The sequence below is a fragment of the Xenia sp. Carnegie-2017 genome, unplaced genomic scaffold (assembly GCF_021976095.1).
Source record: "Xenia sp. Carnegie-2017 unplaced genomic scaffold, XeniaSp_v1 HiC_scaffold_23, whole genome shotgun sequence".
In the NCBI taxonomy this organism is placed as follows: Eukaryota; Metazoa; Cnidaria; class Anthozoa; order Malacalcyonacea; family Xeniidae; genus Xenia; species Xenia sp. Carnegie-2017.
The window spans coordinates 11,856,115-11,872,364 of record NW_025813486.1 but is presented as its reverse complement, the minus strand read 5'-3'; the positions used below and the strand labels follow the sequence as shown (position 1 = coordinate 11,872,364).

The window sequence follows — 16,250 nt, the reverse complement described above, 5'->3', positions numbered from 1 at the left end:
AACTTAGAAAATAAAATGCAACGATGAATATGCTTATGCGTAATTTCTACTTTTGCTAGTATATTTTGTCTTATGTTGACAACGATCACCGCGCAGTGACGTCACGACGAAAAACCGCTGCTGGACTGCGGCTTCGCTTGCATGTACACAATGGCGATCGAAAAATACACACATTTAAGGCAGTATTTCTCGAGTTAAATTTGAATTGGAAACCTAGGATTTCGCGAGAGAGGTAAGAACAATATATACTTTCATATGAGCGAAAGTTGTGTTAAGGTCAGACTACCCCTTTAAAACAGTTTTCTTGTCATCTCTTCTTGTTGCGTGTCTCTTCAACAAGATAACTTGTGGCTAGTATCGCACACCAGTTTATACAACACGCCTATTTCTTTTCCTTTTTTTACACGTGCAATCCGTTTAACATACGTTTTTTGTGCTATTTTAACACACACGAAAAACAGCACGAGTTTTTTTATTCATTTCAACACACTATTTTTTATAGTGTACGCTAAAGAGGTGCAGCCTTCTTAGTTTACACACTACGTACGCCGAACAGATAACTAACTATCTGTTCTTTCTCTTCCTCAATAATGCCATATTCAGAAAATTTTGTGATAATTGAGCAGTGACTAATGGTATCGAACGCTTTACGTAGCTAAGTCTATGAAAACCGCTCCGCAAAGATAATTCCTGTCCATTTCCTTCCATATATCATCCAAAAGAAGTGTGGCTGCCATCTCAGTTCATCATTCTTTTTTTTTGAAAACCGAATCGATTAGATGCTATCAATTTATTCTTCTCTTTGCGTTTAATAATCTGTATAAATACATACTTCTCCCAAACTTTCGAGATTGCAAGAAGTATTGTAATTGGTCTATGGTTATCGACAGTTAAAGTCTTTTCAGATTTGTAGAATGGAATAATCTGGCCAAGTTTAAAATCTAGTGGTACAATTGCAGTTTTTATTGATATAGTTTTATGATATGAGCCAGAGGCTTAGCAATAAAAATAGGGCTTTCCTTAAGTAATCGTGAGGGTATTTTATCAAGACTTGTAGCTTTTTGCGTTTAAATGTTTTAGAAGTTTAAAACTGTGGGACTGATACATGATGAAATGTAAGTTTAGAACAAAAATTAAATTTATTATGGACAGGTTGACTCCAGCTGCAACGTTTTAATTTAAGACATTTTACTTTTAAAAAAACTTGCACTTCTCGAACAATATTCGGCAATTCTTAAAAAATTCGGCAAAACCATTTTTAATCTGCTGTTTATGGCTTTTCATTTCCGTTTTTTTGAAGCGATGTACAGGTACTTGTATTGGGATTCTTTGAAGGAAAAAAATGTTTGGTATACACTTCCAGAAATACTCCGATATTTTTCTGGGGCACTGAAATGAATAATGTAAAATTCGGAGCTGTGTTCAAAAAACGCATTTGAAATTGTACGGTTAGTATGATATCACTCTCCAAAGTCCAGGAAACGGCATTTTAGAGCTTCTTAATTTAAATATTTTCGGAAGGAGCGTGTCCCCATTGACACAAGCACGACACACCACCTTAGGTGTAAAGTTCAGGCCTTATTGACCCTTCTTTTTAAACTGTTAAAACTTAAGTTCTCGTTTTTAGTACTGGGCAATGGCCCTCAACTCCTGGAGAAGTTGATCCCAGCACGCCACTGCTGTGTTAACAGCCACAAACATGCGATCTACTCATTATTTTAATGGACGTATAGAGTAACTTGTAAGAAGTTCAATTGCTCTAGTAATGTCCTAGTAAGAGATGACCTTGTGCACTAACTTTTCCTTTATCTCATGGCCAGTTTGATTTAGCAATGACTAGTCGTTCATCTTTTGACGTCATATCGCCAATTGCATTTAAAGCAATATGCATAGTCAGTGCATAGTCATAGCAAACTTGCGTTACATTGCTCTACCCAAAAGCAAAAAAAATTTTGGAAGGGTAAGAATTTTTTTATTGATATTTATATATATATGCAAGCAAAAAATAAATTTCTTAAGACAATAATTTCCTAAGAAAAGAATATTTCTTATTATAAGAATAAAATTTTAAAAAAAGAGGAAGGGAAGAGAGGGAAGAGGAATACATTTCTTAAAACAAGAAGACAATTTCTTAAGAAAAGTACATTTCTTATTACAACAGTAATATTTCTTAAAGAGAGGAACGTTTTTCTTAAGACATACAATTTTCATACTTCGAGAAATCCGTTTCTTCTTAAAAAATTATATTTTTTTGTTTTAAGAATAATTTTTTTAAAACGAGAAAAAAGTTTCTTAAGAAAGGAATTTCTTTTGTTATAAATATAACATTTCTAAAAAGACGAAGTTATTTCTTAAGAATTACAATTTTCTTAATTCGTGAAATCTGGTTATTTTTTTTGCAAAAAATATTTTCCTATTTTGAAAATTATTGTGTTACAATAAAAGAATAATTTCTTTAAGAAAAGAATATGCTTAATTAATAGTTACAGTATAAAATTTATAAAAAAGGGAGCTACTTCTCAACAAATGTAATTCTGTAAATGGTTTGAACCAGGGAGTATCGTTATATGTTTGTAAATGATGATCGTCCAGGTTAATAAAGTCGTGCGAAGGACTGTTTTTGTTGTTGTTGACTGACTTTTCGATAACCTTAGCGGTAGTCATCTTCAGATTCAAATGAGGAGTAAACGTCAAGTTAGCCGTATTTGTTGTCTGGTTCTTACGTCATTGTATTGTGTGTACAGGAAATGTGTATTGTCATTGTGGATTAGTGTGAAGTGAAATATTTTATTTTTAGTTGTGATGTGTGATTTAGGTGTGACGTTTTTAGTTGTAATGTGTGGGTGTCAACTGTGTATTGTCATTGTGAATTAGTTTGAAGTGTAATGTTTTTAGTTGATAGTTTGTTTGTATTGTGAATAAGTCGTTTGTAAGGTGCCGGTAATTGCTGTGATCTGTTCAGGGGGGTTTCTTCCAAGTTGGTATACCAACTTTCTAATGTAAGCCGTTGTCTATAGTCTGTAAGTGATGCATTTTGCCGAGTCCCAGTCAATGTTGTTCTTTGTGATTCGGTGATGTTCGGCAATGTGATTAGTTTTGTCTTGTTTCTTAGTAGCACGTTTGTGCTCAGTAAGTCTTATGTTTAAGTTCCTGCCAGTTTCCTCGATATAGGAGGCGTGGCAGTCGGAGCAGTTTATTTTGTAAACTGCACCTTGTCGTTCGTTGGGTTGTTCTTTGTCCTTTATGTTCGTTAGTACTTGTCGTAACGTTGTGATTTGTTTATGTGCGACACGTATGTTGTATGGTCAAAAGATACGCGAGATAGTCTCAGACGTACCTTTGATGTAAGGTATCGTTGCTGTTGTCACTGAGTTGTTCGTTTCGTTGGGTTCGTTGGGTTTGTAAGTGTTGAGTTTGATAAAGTCAGAGTTATAGTTGTTTTTGTCAAAAACACGTTTGAGATAGTTGTTTTCGTTTTGTAGTGCGTCCGGTGAATCACATATGATTTGTGCACGTCTTGTTAATGCTCTGATTGTGGTGGCTTTGTGTGATGTAGGGTTGTAAGATGATTGGTCTAGTAGTCGGTCAGTATGTGTTGGCTTGCGATAAACTGTTGTTCGTAGTTTTTGATTGTCATGTTTTACTAAACAGACGAGAAAAGGAAGAGTTCCGTTTTCTTCGACATCTTTGGTAAATTGTATGTGGCTGTTCTGTTTGTTGATGTGAGTATGAAAGTCATTAATGTCGTCTGCATGTAGTGCCGTGATTGTGTCATCTACGTAGCGAAACCAAAAAGGTAGTGCATGTTTGTAAGTCGTGAGCGCCCGTTCCTCTATAGATTGCATAACAATTTCAGCAACTACAACAGAAACGGGCGAGCCCATTGCTGTCCCATGTAATTGTTTGTAGTGTGTTCCTTTGTATTGGAAGTAAGTCGAGGTGAGGCAGTGCTCCAGTAACTCCATAATGTCTTCTGTCGGTAATGGCAGTTCGTCTGTGGTGTTTGTAATGAAGGTTTTTGTACACGTAAGTGCCAGATTAAGTGGAATACTGGTGAACAGTGATTGCACATCAAAAGACACTAGTATATAGTTGTCCGATATTTGTATAGTGCACAGTTTTTTAATGAAAGTTTCAGTGGATTGTAGCTTGTGTTTTGATTTGTTTGTAAGTGGTTGCAGTATGTTAGTCAAGTACTTTGAAAGTTCGTAAATAGGCGAACCACAGAATGATACAATTGGTCGCATGGGTATTTGTGGTTTGTGAAGTTTTGGTAGTCCGTATAGTCTGGGTGTTCGTGGTACTGAACATCTGAGTCGATAGTAATAACGTTCAGATATAATGTTAGATTTTCTCATAGATAAGATCTTGCTGTTAAGTTTGCGAACTAGTGATGGTGTTGGGTCTCGTTTGAGTTGTTCGTGTTAAATTATTCGCGATTCTGCAATAACGCTCGGAAAATGTATGAAATATTAGGATTTTTATTGTGAACAAAATAACAAGTTGAGTATCTGCGAACAACAACATTACCATAACAAGTTCTGAAATGTCACTTAATATGACATGTATCAAATCTACTTAATACTATATTGTTTATATCTTTTCGGTTAATGTTCGTATCTTAACACTCCCTTTCGAAAAATATAAACTAATCACTATTCCTTTAAATGTTTGTTACTCCCATATTAGATCTCATTCGTTGAAATACAGTTTTTCCTAATGGTTTCGTTAACATATCAGCAACCATTTGTTGTGACGTACAATACTCAAGTGTAATTTCTTTCTTCAGTACTTTGTCGCGAATGAAATGATATTTTATGTCAATGTGTTTCGTTCTTGGATGGTATTTCGGATTTTTCGACAAACTTATTGCTCCTTGATTATCCTCTTTTATGATAGTTGGTTTCTTTTGAGTGAAGTTTAAATCACGTAGTTATCCTCTTAACCATATTGCTTCTTGACATGCTTGTGATGCTGCAACATACTCAGCTTCAGTAGATGAGAGAGCTACAATACTTTGTTTTTTGCTTGCCCAACTTACCAATCCACCACAAATCATGAATAGGTATCCTGAATGTGATTTTCGATTATTTGGATCACATCCCCAATCAGCATCAACAAATCCACTTAATTTGACTTCAGATTCCTTATGTCCATCAAAGCAAATGCCGTAGTTAATCGTACCTTTAATGTAACGTAAAATACGTTTGGCAGCATTCCAATGGTTTTGGCTAGGGTTAGCACAGAATTGATTAACTGTTGAAAGTGCTTGTGCCAGGTCTGGTCTTGTCGCTGTAACTGCATACGTTAATGCACCAATTAATGCTTGATATTTGGTTATGTTTATTGGCTCTCCTTCATTATTCAAAAACTTGGTTCCGAGCTCAACGGGGGTTGCAACAGGTTTGCAGTCTTGCATTCCAAATCTCTTCAATAAATTCGTCAAATACTTTGATTGATGAAGTCGCATTTGTTTCTTTTTCCTGTCTCGTTGAGTTTGAATGCCAAGACAGAAATGAATTTCACCTAGATCTTTCATTTCAAAGCGTTTCTTTAAAATACCTTTCTCCTCTTCTAGCATTTTCTTGTTGTTACTTGCAAGAATCAAATCATCGACGTATAACGCTAAAAGCATGATATTGTCTCCCTTTCGTTTAATGTACAGGCACGGATCAGAATTGGATTGAACGTAAGTGGATTTCTTTAAGAACTGATCAATGGTATCAAACCAGCATCTCGAAGATTGCTTCAAGCCATATATGCTTTTGTTTAATTTACAGACCTTCTGTTCTTGTCCCTTTTTCTCATATCCTTCAGGTTGCTTCATGCATATTTCCTCTTTAAGTTCGCCGTTCAGAAATGCCGTCGAAACATCCATTTGGTGTACGTCCAAATCTAACTGATTAGCAATTGCCAAGAGAGAGCGAATTGATGTATATTTTACTACTGGAGAAAATGTTTCTTCATAATCTAAACCATATTCTTGTAAGTATCCTTTAGCAACTAACCGAGTTTTATGTCGTTCAATTGAACCGTCTGCTTTGTACTTTACTTTAAATATCCATCGAGAATCTATGGCTTTACGATCTTTAGGTAAGTCAACCAATGTCCACGTATTGTTTTTTATGTGGGAGGAATATTCATTGTCCATTGCTTGTTTCTATTTCGCCTTATCTGGACTATCAAAAGCTTCATTGATGTTGAGTGGTTCATCGTGACGGATAGATTCATCATCAATGCTAACGACATTGTTCTGCCACCAATTACCTGTGATCACCACACCATGTCTATCGGGAGATTTGTGTATTCGTGTTGATCGTCGTGGTTGTTGTAGTTCATCTGTCATACTGTTGTTGGAACTATCTTCCATTTCTTCATTGACTTCATGTTCTTCATTGTCTTCTAATAGTTCAGCATTCTGTTTTTCGGTCACAGTATCTTTATCATATCCATGTATTACTATAGTAGATTTCTTTCGTCGATCAAATGAGCTTTCGTCAAATAACACGTCTCTTGATATGTGAATTTTACCAGTTGAAGCGTCGTAGAGTCGATAACCTTTACTTGTGAGGCTGTACCCAACAAATGTGCATTTCTTGGTTTTGGAGTCCCATTTCTTCCTTGTTTCCTTAGGAACGTGCATGTAAGCTGTGCAACCAAAAATTCTCAGATGTGAAACATCAGGTTTCTTAGAATGGAAACATTCGTAAGGTGTAACTCCGTTCACGGATACAGTAGGACTTCTATCCCTTAAGATGACTGCAGTACGAACTGCTTCAGCCCAGAATTTCTTTGGTAGTTTTGCGTTGTTCAGCATAGATCGTGCAGCTTCTTGAATGGTTCTGTTCATTCTTTCAGAAACTCCGTTCTGCTGTGGCGTTCTTGGAACACTGAACTGATGCTGAATTCCCTTATCCTTTAGATATTTTTCAAACATGTGACAAGTGTACTCACCACCGTTATCTGATCGAAGTACTTTAATCTTCTTGTTAGTGAGATTGTCACCATTGCTTCAAACTCTTTAAATTTCTCAAAAGCTTCATCCTTACTCTTCATAAAGTAGACTGTTGTATACCTTGATTTATCATCAATAAATGTTATGAAATATTTATTTCCACCAAGACTTGTTTCTTCCATCGGTCCACAAACATCGCTATGGACAAGATCAAGTACATCTTTAGCACGCGTTGCAGGTTCTCGAGGAAAGGTTGCTCGTATCTGCTTTCCTTGTGCACATCCTTCACAAACTTCAAAGTGATCATCGGATTGAAAATTAAGACCTTTAACCAACTTTTGATCTCGAAGTAGACGTAAATTCTTCAGGCTTAGATGGCCATACCGTTGATGCCATATTTCTTCGCTAGTATCACTTGTAGAAACATTCGCATGCTTTGAATCATCCTGTTCTTCTTTAACATCAAGAACATACAGGTTATTCATCATTCTTCCTGATCCAGATATAGATCCATTTTGATCAAGTATCAAGCAAGTGTGTTGATTAAATTCAACTGAGTATCCTCGTTTTGCTGTAGCACTAACTGAGAAGAGATTTTTTCCTAAATCTGGAACATATAGAACATCAACCAATCTTCTTGGTTCATACTTCTTCTTAGACTTAATCTCAATGTGTACATTTCCTTTTCCCAGTGCTTGAACTATTCTGTCATCTCCTAGCTTTACCTTTTCAGGGAATTTGAATGGGATGAAATCACCCATGATGTCCTTATTATATGACATATGAGATGATGCACCTGAATCAATGTACCATGCAGATTCTTTGCTATCTGTAAACAATGATGAATTCTGAACTGTGGCTCCGTAGGATGCTTCTTCCCTTTTATTTCTATTGTCACTTTGCTGATTTTGTTTGGGTTTGCGACATTCTCTAGCCCAATGTCCAGGTAACCCGCAGTTATGGCATTTACCTTTTCTTTTGAATTTGGTATTCTTTACTTTGTCGTTTTTGGACTTTTGACATAGTAGTGCTTTCTCACCAATATCCTTACTTTCGTTGGATTCTTTACGTTTCTGTGTTCTTCATGAAGAAGTCTTGCAGTAACGAATTCTAATGATAAGTCATCTGCTCTAGATTCCAATGCTGTTATTAAGCCACTGTACAAATCGGGTAAACTACAAAGGAGTGTCGCCACTTGATCTTCCTCCGAAACAGACGCACCCAATGCTTCTAATTGACTTGCAATATCCTTCATCTTGTTGAGATGTTCGGTCATGGAATCATCAGGACCCATATTTGTAGTGAAATATTTCTTTCGCAAGAATAACTTATTGGCCAAAGATTTGACTTCATAATGACTTTCTAATTTCGCCCAAGCATCTTTTGCAGTACGCGCTGATCGAACGAGGGATAGCTGTTCATCGCCGAGAGACAAACATATTTTTGCAAATGCCTTCCTTTCCCGTCTTTGATATTGTCGACGTTGAGTATCAGTAGTTCCTTCACCATTAGGTTCTACCTCATCGCCGATAACTATTTGCCAGAGATCCTTCTCTTCAAGTATCATCTGCATCTTAAACTTCCAAAGGTGAAAGTTTTGGCCATTGAACTTTTCGATCCGTGTAAATGCTTCGTCATTTCCCGAAGTCGCCATATTCAATATTTCGCACTTATGTAAGTTATATTATCATAAAATCGTGATATCTCATATACTTTCCGTATTTGCCGTCATAAACAGAAACTCAAACGCTCCTGGGCCCATAACCTGTTAAATTATTCGCGATTCTGCAATAACGCTCGGAAAATGTATGAAATATTAGGATTTTTATTGTGAACAAAATAACAAGTTGAGTATCTGCGAACAAAAACATTACCATAACAAGTTCTGAAATGTCACTTAATATGACATGTGTCAAATCTACTTAAGACTATATTGTTTATATCTTTTCGGTTAATGTTCGTATCTTAACACAGCTCTCTTCAACCAATTCCTTCTCAAATACGGTGCAAGAAAATATCGTCCGTGTCCTCAGCGGTAACTTTTAGCATAAGTCTCGCCCATTCCTCCCCCTCTTCTCCAGTGGGGATATTCGGCGGTCTCCGGGTGAAGATTCCACACAGGTGAAGATTTACGTCGACCTCCCACAGGGCGATCTCAGTCGCTACATGATCATTTCTAACAAAGGGGGCGGTGCGGATAACGCAGACGCTATTAGCAGCATACGTATAGAGCTGCTAGAGCTCGACTTTGTCTACCCCATCTATCGCATGAAAAAAGAGTACAGACACAGGTCTCGATCGCTAAGGAGCTGTATTTCCACACCTTGTGCCCCAGGATAGTTCAGAAGTCGCTGAAAGATTACGCTGGCACTCTCGCACTCCTACACAATGCCCCAATCCCCAGGAAGATGATTATCTTCTTCACCGACTTGAAACCAACCAATCAGGAGCCACTCGCATCTACGACCCCAATAAAAGTTCCTACCTGATAGGCAAAAACTTGGTCCAAGAGTTGTTCGCAAAGACGTACTTCACAGAAGTGCCCATCACGGCTGAGGACTACGGCAACAACTGTTTCATGATTCCAATCAATCTCAATCTGGACCATGTCACAGACAACGCAAAAGCGCGAGGCAATCTCACAATCGATTATTAGTTCACGGCAGTGACGGAGAGTCCTATTGCGCTCCCCTCCGACGCCACCACGTCAATCAAAGTAACCTTCTGTGCCTCGATCAGTATATGTACAAGATATCGAAAGAAAAAGGCATCAGCTGGAGTGTCTGAGTTATTACCAATTTGAAGTGTGGAGTTTTATCATTATAGTGTAATTTTGCTACCATAATTACAAGAAGCAACATGGAAGGTGGTGATCTGAACACACAAAGAATGCCGCCATCCCCTTCGCCCTCGGTGCGCTCAGCTTGCTGGGGGACAACGTCGTTGATAGTATTTTCCGCGCGGTATTCTTAACAGCAACATGTCTCACCCCTCCGATGACTACCGCGTGGAATATGTGACAACCCACGAGCAGAGGACGAGCCGTGCAAAAAGATCGAGGGCTGGAAAGACTCGCAAGGCGACGGGAACAGTTCGAAGAACACGCGCAGTGCCAACGTTGACAACAAGACGGAAGACGGGGCGTTGAAGCGTGCAGCGCCTAGAAGAACAGCAGGTACACGATGGAAGACCACGGGGCGAGCGAGGAATAGTGGTTTGGATGAATTCAAGAGCATGCTCCTGGATGCTGCAAAGAGCACGGGCAAGAGAGCAGCGAATTTTTCAAAGTCGAGGGCCATTTCTAAGTTGAAATCGTCAGCCACAAGTTTGGCACCTAATTTCCTTGCTTCTGCACCCTTTGACGAGCATCTGCCTTCACTCAAAAAATGGAGGCAAAATGTTTTGCTCCTGTGTCAGAGCAATATCAGCAAGAGCTTCTTCATGAAACGGCTCCTTGATCACGTTCGTCCGAGAACGCTGTATGTCACTTTAAACACCACCGGACTCCTACGTCATCGTAATCCGTAGGTCCTCCAGTTTATCGAGAACCGACCTGAACACATTATCAAACGCGCTAAGTCCTATACGGAAGTCTTGAGTTATTTCCCCGATGGGGCCCGAGCAAAAGTGGCTGGAGCACCAAATCGCCTCTGGGATTTCATCTCCTTACTGCGCAATGCATTGCACTATTTACCAAACCATGCCCTTGCTATGCTAAGCTTGCTGGAGCTAAAAAAACACCCAAGCGTAAAAGAGCTCTATGCCATGTTCGAGGGCCACCCTGAGCTTCTCAATGAAGAGTTGTCTTGAGCGCGGTCAAATCCAGGTTACTGAACTATTCTGACAATACAGGCCAAGTTTGCGACAGCTTCGCTGATTTCCGTTTGAAAAACCAACTACAACCGCGCCTTCTCTCCAGACTCGAAAAGAGGGGAAGTACGATTACTTGCTGTTGGTCGTCTATGGCCGCTTTCTGGCGGGCCAGAAAATTCTCGAGGCCTTTCTTGAAGGCAACTATTTCACTCCGCGTGCGCAGCTGGTACAATTGTTTACGGAAAACCCTCAAGGGTTTGAACCAAATCTCAGGGAGCCTCAGTTGGATCAGGATATACGTCTATCCATCGTGGCTGACTATCGCGTGCTTGTGAACAACGAAAACCAACAGTTTCTCAGCACGTATCCCTTCGTGGTGGTCGCTAACGCCGTGTTCGACTTCGGCCATCGCCAGTTTCGCCTGGCAAGGCAGAAGTTGCAGGAGATCAAACAGCATGCTCCTGCGGTACCGGGGTCAGGGCAGATGTTCGGTGATTTGGTGGCCTTGCTTGAAACCTACTCCAAAACACCCGAGAGCAAACGTATAAATTATGATCGTCAGAGGCAAGATGACTAGCGATGCAACCTTTATCAATGCGCTACTCATCAACGGGAGCAGCATCACTAGCAAGTGTATTGCTATATTGAAGGATCGAGGCCTTGTTTGAGTGAACGTTTTGTAGACATGGCGTTTTGGACGACCACTTGGGAGAAGACGACGACTGGTTCCGTGATCAGTGATCAAGACTAGCAACTTGCTCGTTTGCAGGATGGGAAAGGAGATATCGAGGGTACTCTCTCTCATACTGTCGCGCAGCTGAAGGTAAACAAGCTTGAACTCCATGGCGTTGATGACCGTTTGGGTGGTGTACCGAGAATTGTTACAGGAACGCTGCCTGATCTCGTACGACATGACGTTGTGTTGGCGTGGTTTGGAGAGGGTGCGAATGTGAAGAATGGCAAGACACAGATTCATGGTCTCTGGATTGAGCGGGCTGAAAACGAGTGGTATAATCTGGACAGCTCTGAACTGCAAGAGGCTTGGATTTGGAATTTCCATGTCTTCTGGCGGGGTCATGGCCCATGGACGCTCTGAATGCTCATAAACTTTGTGCGCCCTTGACAGTATTGCATCATCTTAGTGTGACAGTTTTCGTTACCACACCCACGCCAGGGGTTACAGACTGAAGCTGTGATCATAATAAAACACTGCGGTGAATATACCTTTTTAATTACAGCCTAAGGTTTGCTAGGGGATGGAGTGAGGGCAAACCAGTAGTCGGGGATAGGGAGTGGCCATGTAAGCATGTCGACTCACCTGGGCACCGAAAAAAGCTAGTTGAGGAGCTGATGAGATCTAGGGGGTGGCCTCACCGCTTCCTCCGTGCTGCTCCCGAGGAACTGCAACGGCAAGTTGTGCTTGCGAGGGAGCAAGTAGATGCCCACCTCCGCATGTTGGACTGAGTCCTCGAGGGGAACCCTCTTGACGAGTACTAACTAATAGACCCCGACGGCTGGCCGCAAAAGCGCTGGGGGTGGGCCAGCCGTCTTTGGCTCCTGCCGTTGTCCTGGGATTGCCTTTCCCTGTCTGTTGATTTTTGTGCTTACTTTGTACTTACTATGTGCTTACTACGTTAACCACGTACGCGAACTAGGGCTGAGTTGCTTAGATTTGTGTATACATCTTCTCAAACTGTGAAGTGCGCCAAAAAAGGTGCGATTCTTTTTCGGGACCCATGTATACACAGTACGAAGTACTGTGAAGAATTAGGGCGGGGGCGCTCAGATTTAAGCACGCAGCCTCCCAGACCGGGGTTGCGCAAAAACCGGTAGTCTCTATACTACTAATACAAAATTGTGTTTTTAATATTTCTACTCTCCTTTTTCTCTATTTACGGTTTTTCTACTGACCAACCAAGTGCACAATTTGAGTCATTAATACAGTTTTCACTTCAATAATAAATCTCATATACCAATATTAAAAATGATGTAGTACATGTAGACTAGACAGACATATGAAAGTTTGGCAAAAAGAAACAAATGAGTTTTTATACATTTATGTTAGAAGCTTAAATGCTTTTCAGAAGTTAATAAATTGTACTACCTGTATCTCATCCATATCATGAACAGACTTGATAAAAAAATTGAAGAAACACTTGGAATAGTCAAAAAAATTTCCAGTTTTAAAAAAGCAGGAAATGAAGCAAATGGCACATGTCCATTCTAATTAGCAAAAAGGTGAAAATGTTTTTTTTAAGGGAAATAACTGAAATTAATAAGAACTATATAGTACTACAACTTTTAAGTTTTCACCACTGAATCTTAAATGCTTCAATATAGCATGCCTTGGATATTATTAACGTTGAAACAGCACTCTACTGAAAAATTTTGATAAATATATGACATGATTTTACCATTTAGTTATAACAAAGTGCGTCATCAATAATCAGTCTCAGTCTTAATATCTACATAAACACAAACTTAATGACCATTTTACAGTTTTGTTAAGTGACACTGCATTAAGCATCCAAGCAGACACAACTAACTTGCCTTGCCATCTTTCTTTGCCCCTTTACTTAACTTTCAAATCATTCAAGGAATCCTTAGTAAATCATTGTGTCCATAAAATTAGACATTATCAAACAACTCTTGAAATAGTGTTGATACTGCATCATATTACAGAAACACTTTGCTAACTGATCATTCCTTCATGTTGTCTGTAAGTAAATCAGAACAACTTCTCCATTTTATGATTACTGTATGGGGCATTTCTTCATGTTATATATCCACTGAGCGGGAGACTTTTTTTCTCACCTGTGAAAGCGAGATGTTTCATTTTGTGCACATCGCGACATCCATAAAAGAAATGCCAAAAATATATCGCGTTTGTTTTTAAAAAATTATATATAATTTACTATAGACATAAGGGGGAGGACGAGAGTAATTTTGTTCTGCAAGGCGAACATTTCAGGGGAAATAGGCCATTTGACATCCATGTTTTTGACAACATCGCCCAGTCCATATAGCCCTTTCTGTAAAATTGGTACCAGTCTTAGTTGCGCGGCCAAATTAATGGCAGCCAGCAAATAGTAGCAAGTTGACTATAATGTTCTATTACTAAATGCGTTAATCGATATATTGACATTGGTTGGTTAAAGGATTTTTTTATAATCACGCGTGACCTGTGTAATCTCACAACATGACTAGGGTAATTAAGGATCACCTGCTCGGTAGACTGCTGGGATTACTCTAGCTCTGTGTAAACATGCCTCGACTTTCGGTATCCCGAATAATAACTGCGTCAACTACAGCCGTCGACCAAAGTCAGAAAAAATAAAAGAAATTTATTTTCGTCTTTTTAAATGCTAATGAATTTACTACAAAGTCATCACTAGAAAATGAAAAATTCAGAAGAAAAAAAATCCAAAGCCCTATTTAGTAAAAACTTCCACTTTCATACAAGTGTGTCCATGATTGTCGCCTTCGGTATGACCTGAAAGATCTTCTCCGTACCAGAACCTAAATACCTGACCATGATACATATATTGATAACCAGGAAGAGCGAAGACGAGTAAACCGGAATTCTCGTTGTATCCAGGCATTTCGTACCAGTTACCTCTGACAGGTTTAACCAAAAGTGGTGAGGGGAAAATGCGTTTATTCCTATTGTCTGAAGAAAATCAAAATAAAACACGTTAAATGCGTTGATTGACTGATTATGGCGAGACATTTTATTTTTTTGCAACCAAGTAAAACTACCATGTGAAGCGTTCTGTAGATTAACTTTTTACTCTAGACATACAGTAAAACCTTATCAAGTTATTATATCAGCCAACTTTTCTTCGTATCACCGTTGGTGACCCCTCCAATATATCATGAAACATACATCTTAGTAAGGGCGAATTCTTATAGGGAGTATCAGCTGTCGCTTTTCTGGTATATTATGCATATTTTGCAAGCGTACCTTACGGTACGTAACTACTTATACAATACGTAACAATAAATAGTGTAACTACTTATTGCAGTAAAAAGTTAATGCGCTGATTGCTAAAGAATTTTAATATTTTTTCCACCTGTGACAATCATGTTGAGTGTTCTTCTGTTATCACCATATCTACAACCCCAGTTCGTTCTGGATCCAGAACGACATCCAATTTTACCACCAAGATGTGTCAATTTCATTGCAATGATGAATGAATGTCCCCTGATTGCAATCGCCCGAAAATTATTGTTCCTGGCACCAACGCAAATTCTTGGAGCAACTTGTTTCCATCCTATTAAACGAGTGTTTTATACTGATAAGATAATTTTCTATAAATGCCCACCAATAACTTTCGTTTATGCAGTCGAATTCAATCGCGTCAACCACTTATATCAGATTCAGATTTGGTTTCATTAAAATTTCAAATGGAAATTTGTGTTGTATGGCAAAAACTATCATACATATAAAGCGAATGTCTATCATCAACATTCAAGAAATAAAGAAAAAATTCTTGCACTTTAATTTTTTTAAGTACTTTAATCTGAAGCTATTCGTTAAGAAATGCAGTAGATTTGCACGACCGTATAACCATATGACTTTTCTTCAAGATCGATTCTGTAAAGCGGGACATAAAAGAATAGTCTTTTTATTTTTAGCAACGTACCTGCAAATGCCAAGGTTATGGAGAATGCCAAAAAGATGATCAAGCTTTTGAAGTACATGTTTACGCTGTTAAAATAAGAAGTTTGCAATTAACATTCAAAATTGAAAACGTATAAATCACTACCTAGATAATTCAAAAAGAAATCGACTAAACAAATGTGGAATTAAATTAATTGAGAGATGCTGTATATTCTTTCACGTTTTCTAGGTAAAAACATAACCAACCATAACTCATTCCGGTGTAAAGACCTCAACTTTCCACTGTAGACCAAAGATATACACAAGTTTACCTTATAATAACGACTTTGTGAATGCTATCATGGAAAACCTTTCGTAGATACTTCTTCTTGCCTTGTCCCGCTTCGACTGAAATTTCTTTGCAGTTGCTGTTATTTGTAGACTGGCAACTGAATATGTTAAATTATGTATTACTTATGATAAATAAGTTTTCTTTGTGAGCAAAGACTCAACAAAGACTTTTCTCTAGTCAAGTACTCTTTTTGCCATAAGGACTTCTTGACTTTGGTTTATATCCGCCACTAGAAATGCCACTTTAATGTCTCAATTAGACAAAGCACGGATACACAAAGAATCAATAATATTTTAGATGTAAAGCAAGAAGATGTTATTGCTGTTACTTATTGTTTCCATTCTTCTTGATTACGGGGGAAACAACATAAACTTTGAATAATAATAATAGCAGTATATAACTAACTATGTTGACATTTGACATGTGAGACGGCATGTGCTTACTTTAATTTGGGCAAATTCGGGCAAATTAAATACCACGTACGTTAAAAATTATAGTTATTCTTCTGGAAAAATAACGAGACGGAA

At 38.6% G+C, this 16,250-nt stretch overlaps 1 protein-coding gene across 1 annotated transcript; it reads right to left on the bottom strand.

Moving 5' to 3' along the window:
* Positions 1–14,092: 14,092 nt before the first annotated feature.
* Positions 14,093–15,803, bottom strand: LOC124449519. The gene is made up of 4 exons (XM_047000464.1): positions 15,704–15,803; positions 15,415–15,479; positions 14,842–15,042; positions 14,093–14,438 (listed from the first exon to the last, which is right to left on the bottom strand). Exons 2-4 carry the CDS (start codon positions 15,470–15,472, stop codon positions 14,200–14,202), a joined length of 498 nt encoding a protein of 165 aa, XP_046856420.1. The 5' UTR covers positions 15,473–15,479; positions 15,704–15,803; the 3' UTR covers positions 14,093–14,199.
* Positions 15,804–16,250: the final 447 nt, after the last annotated feature.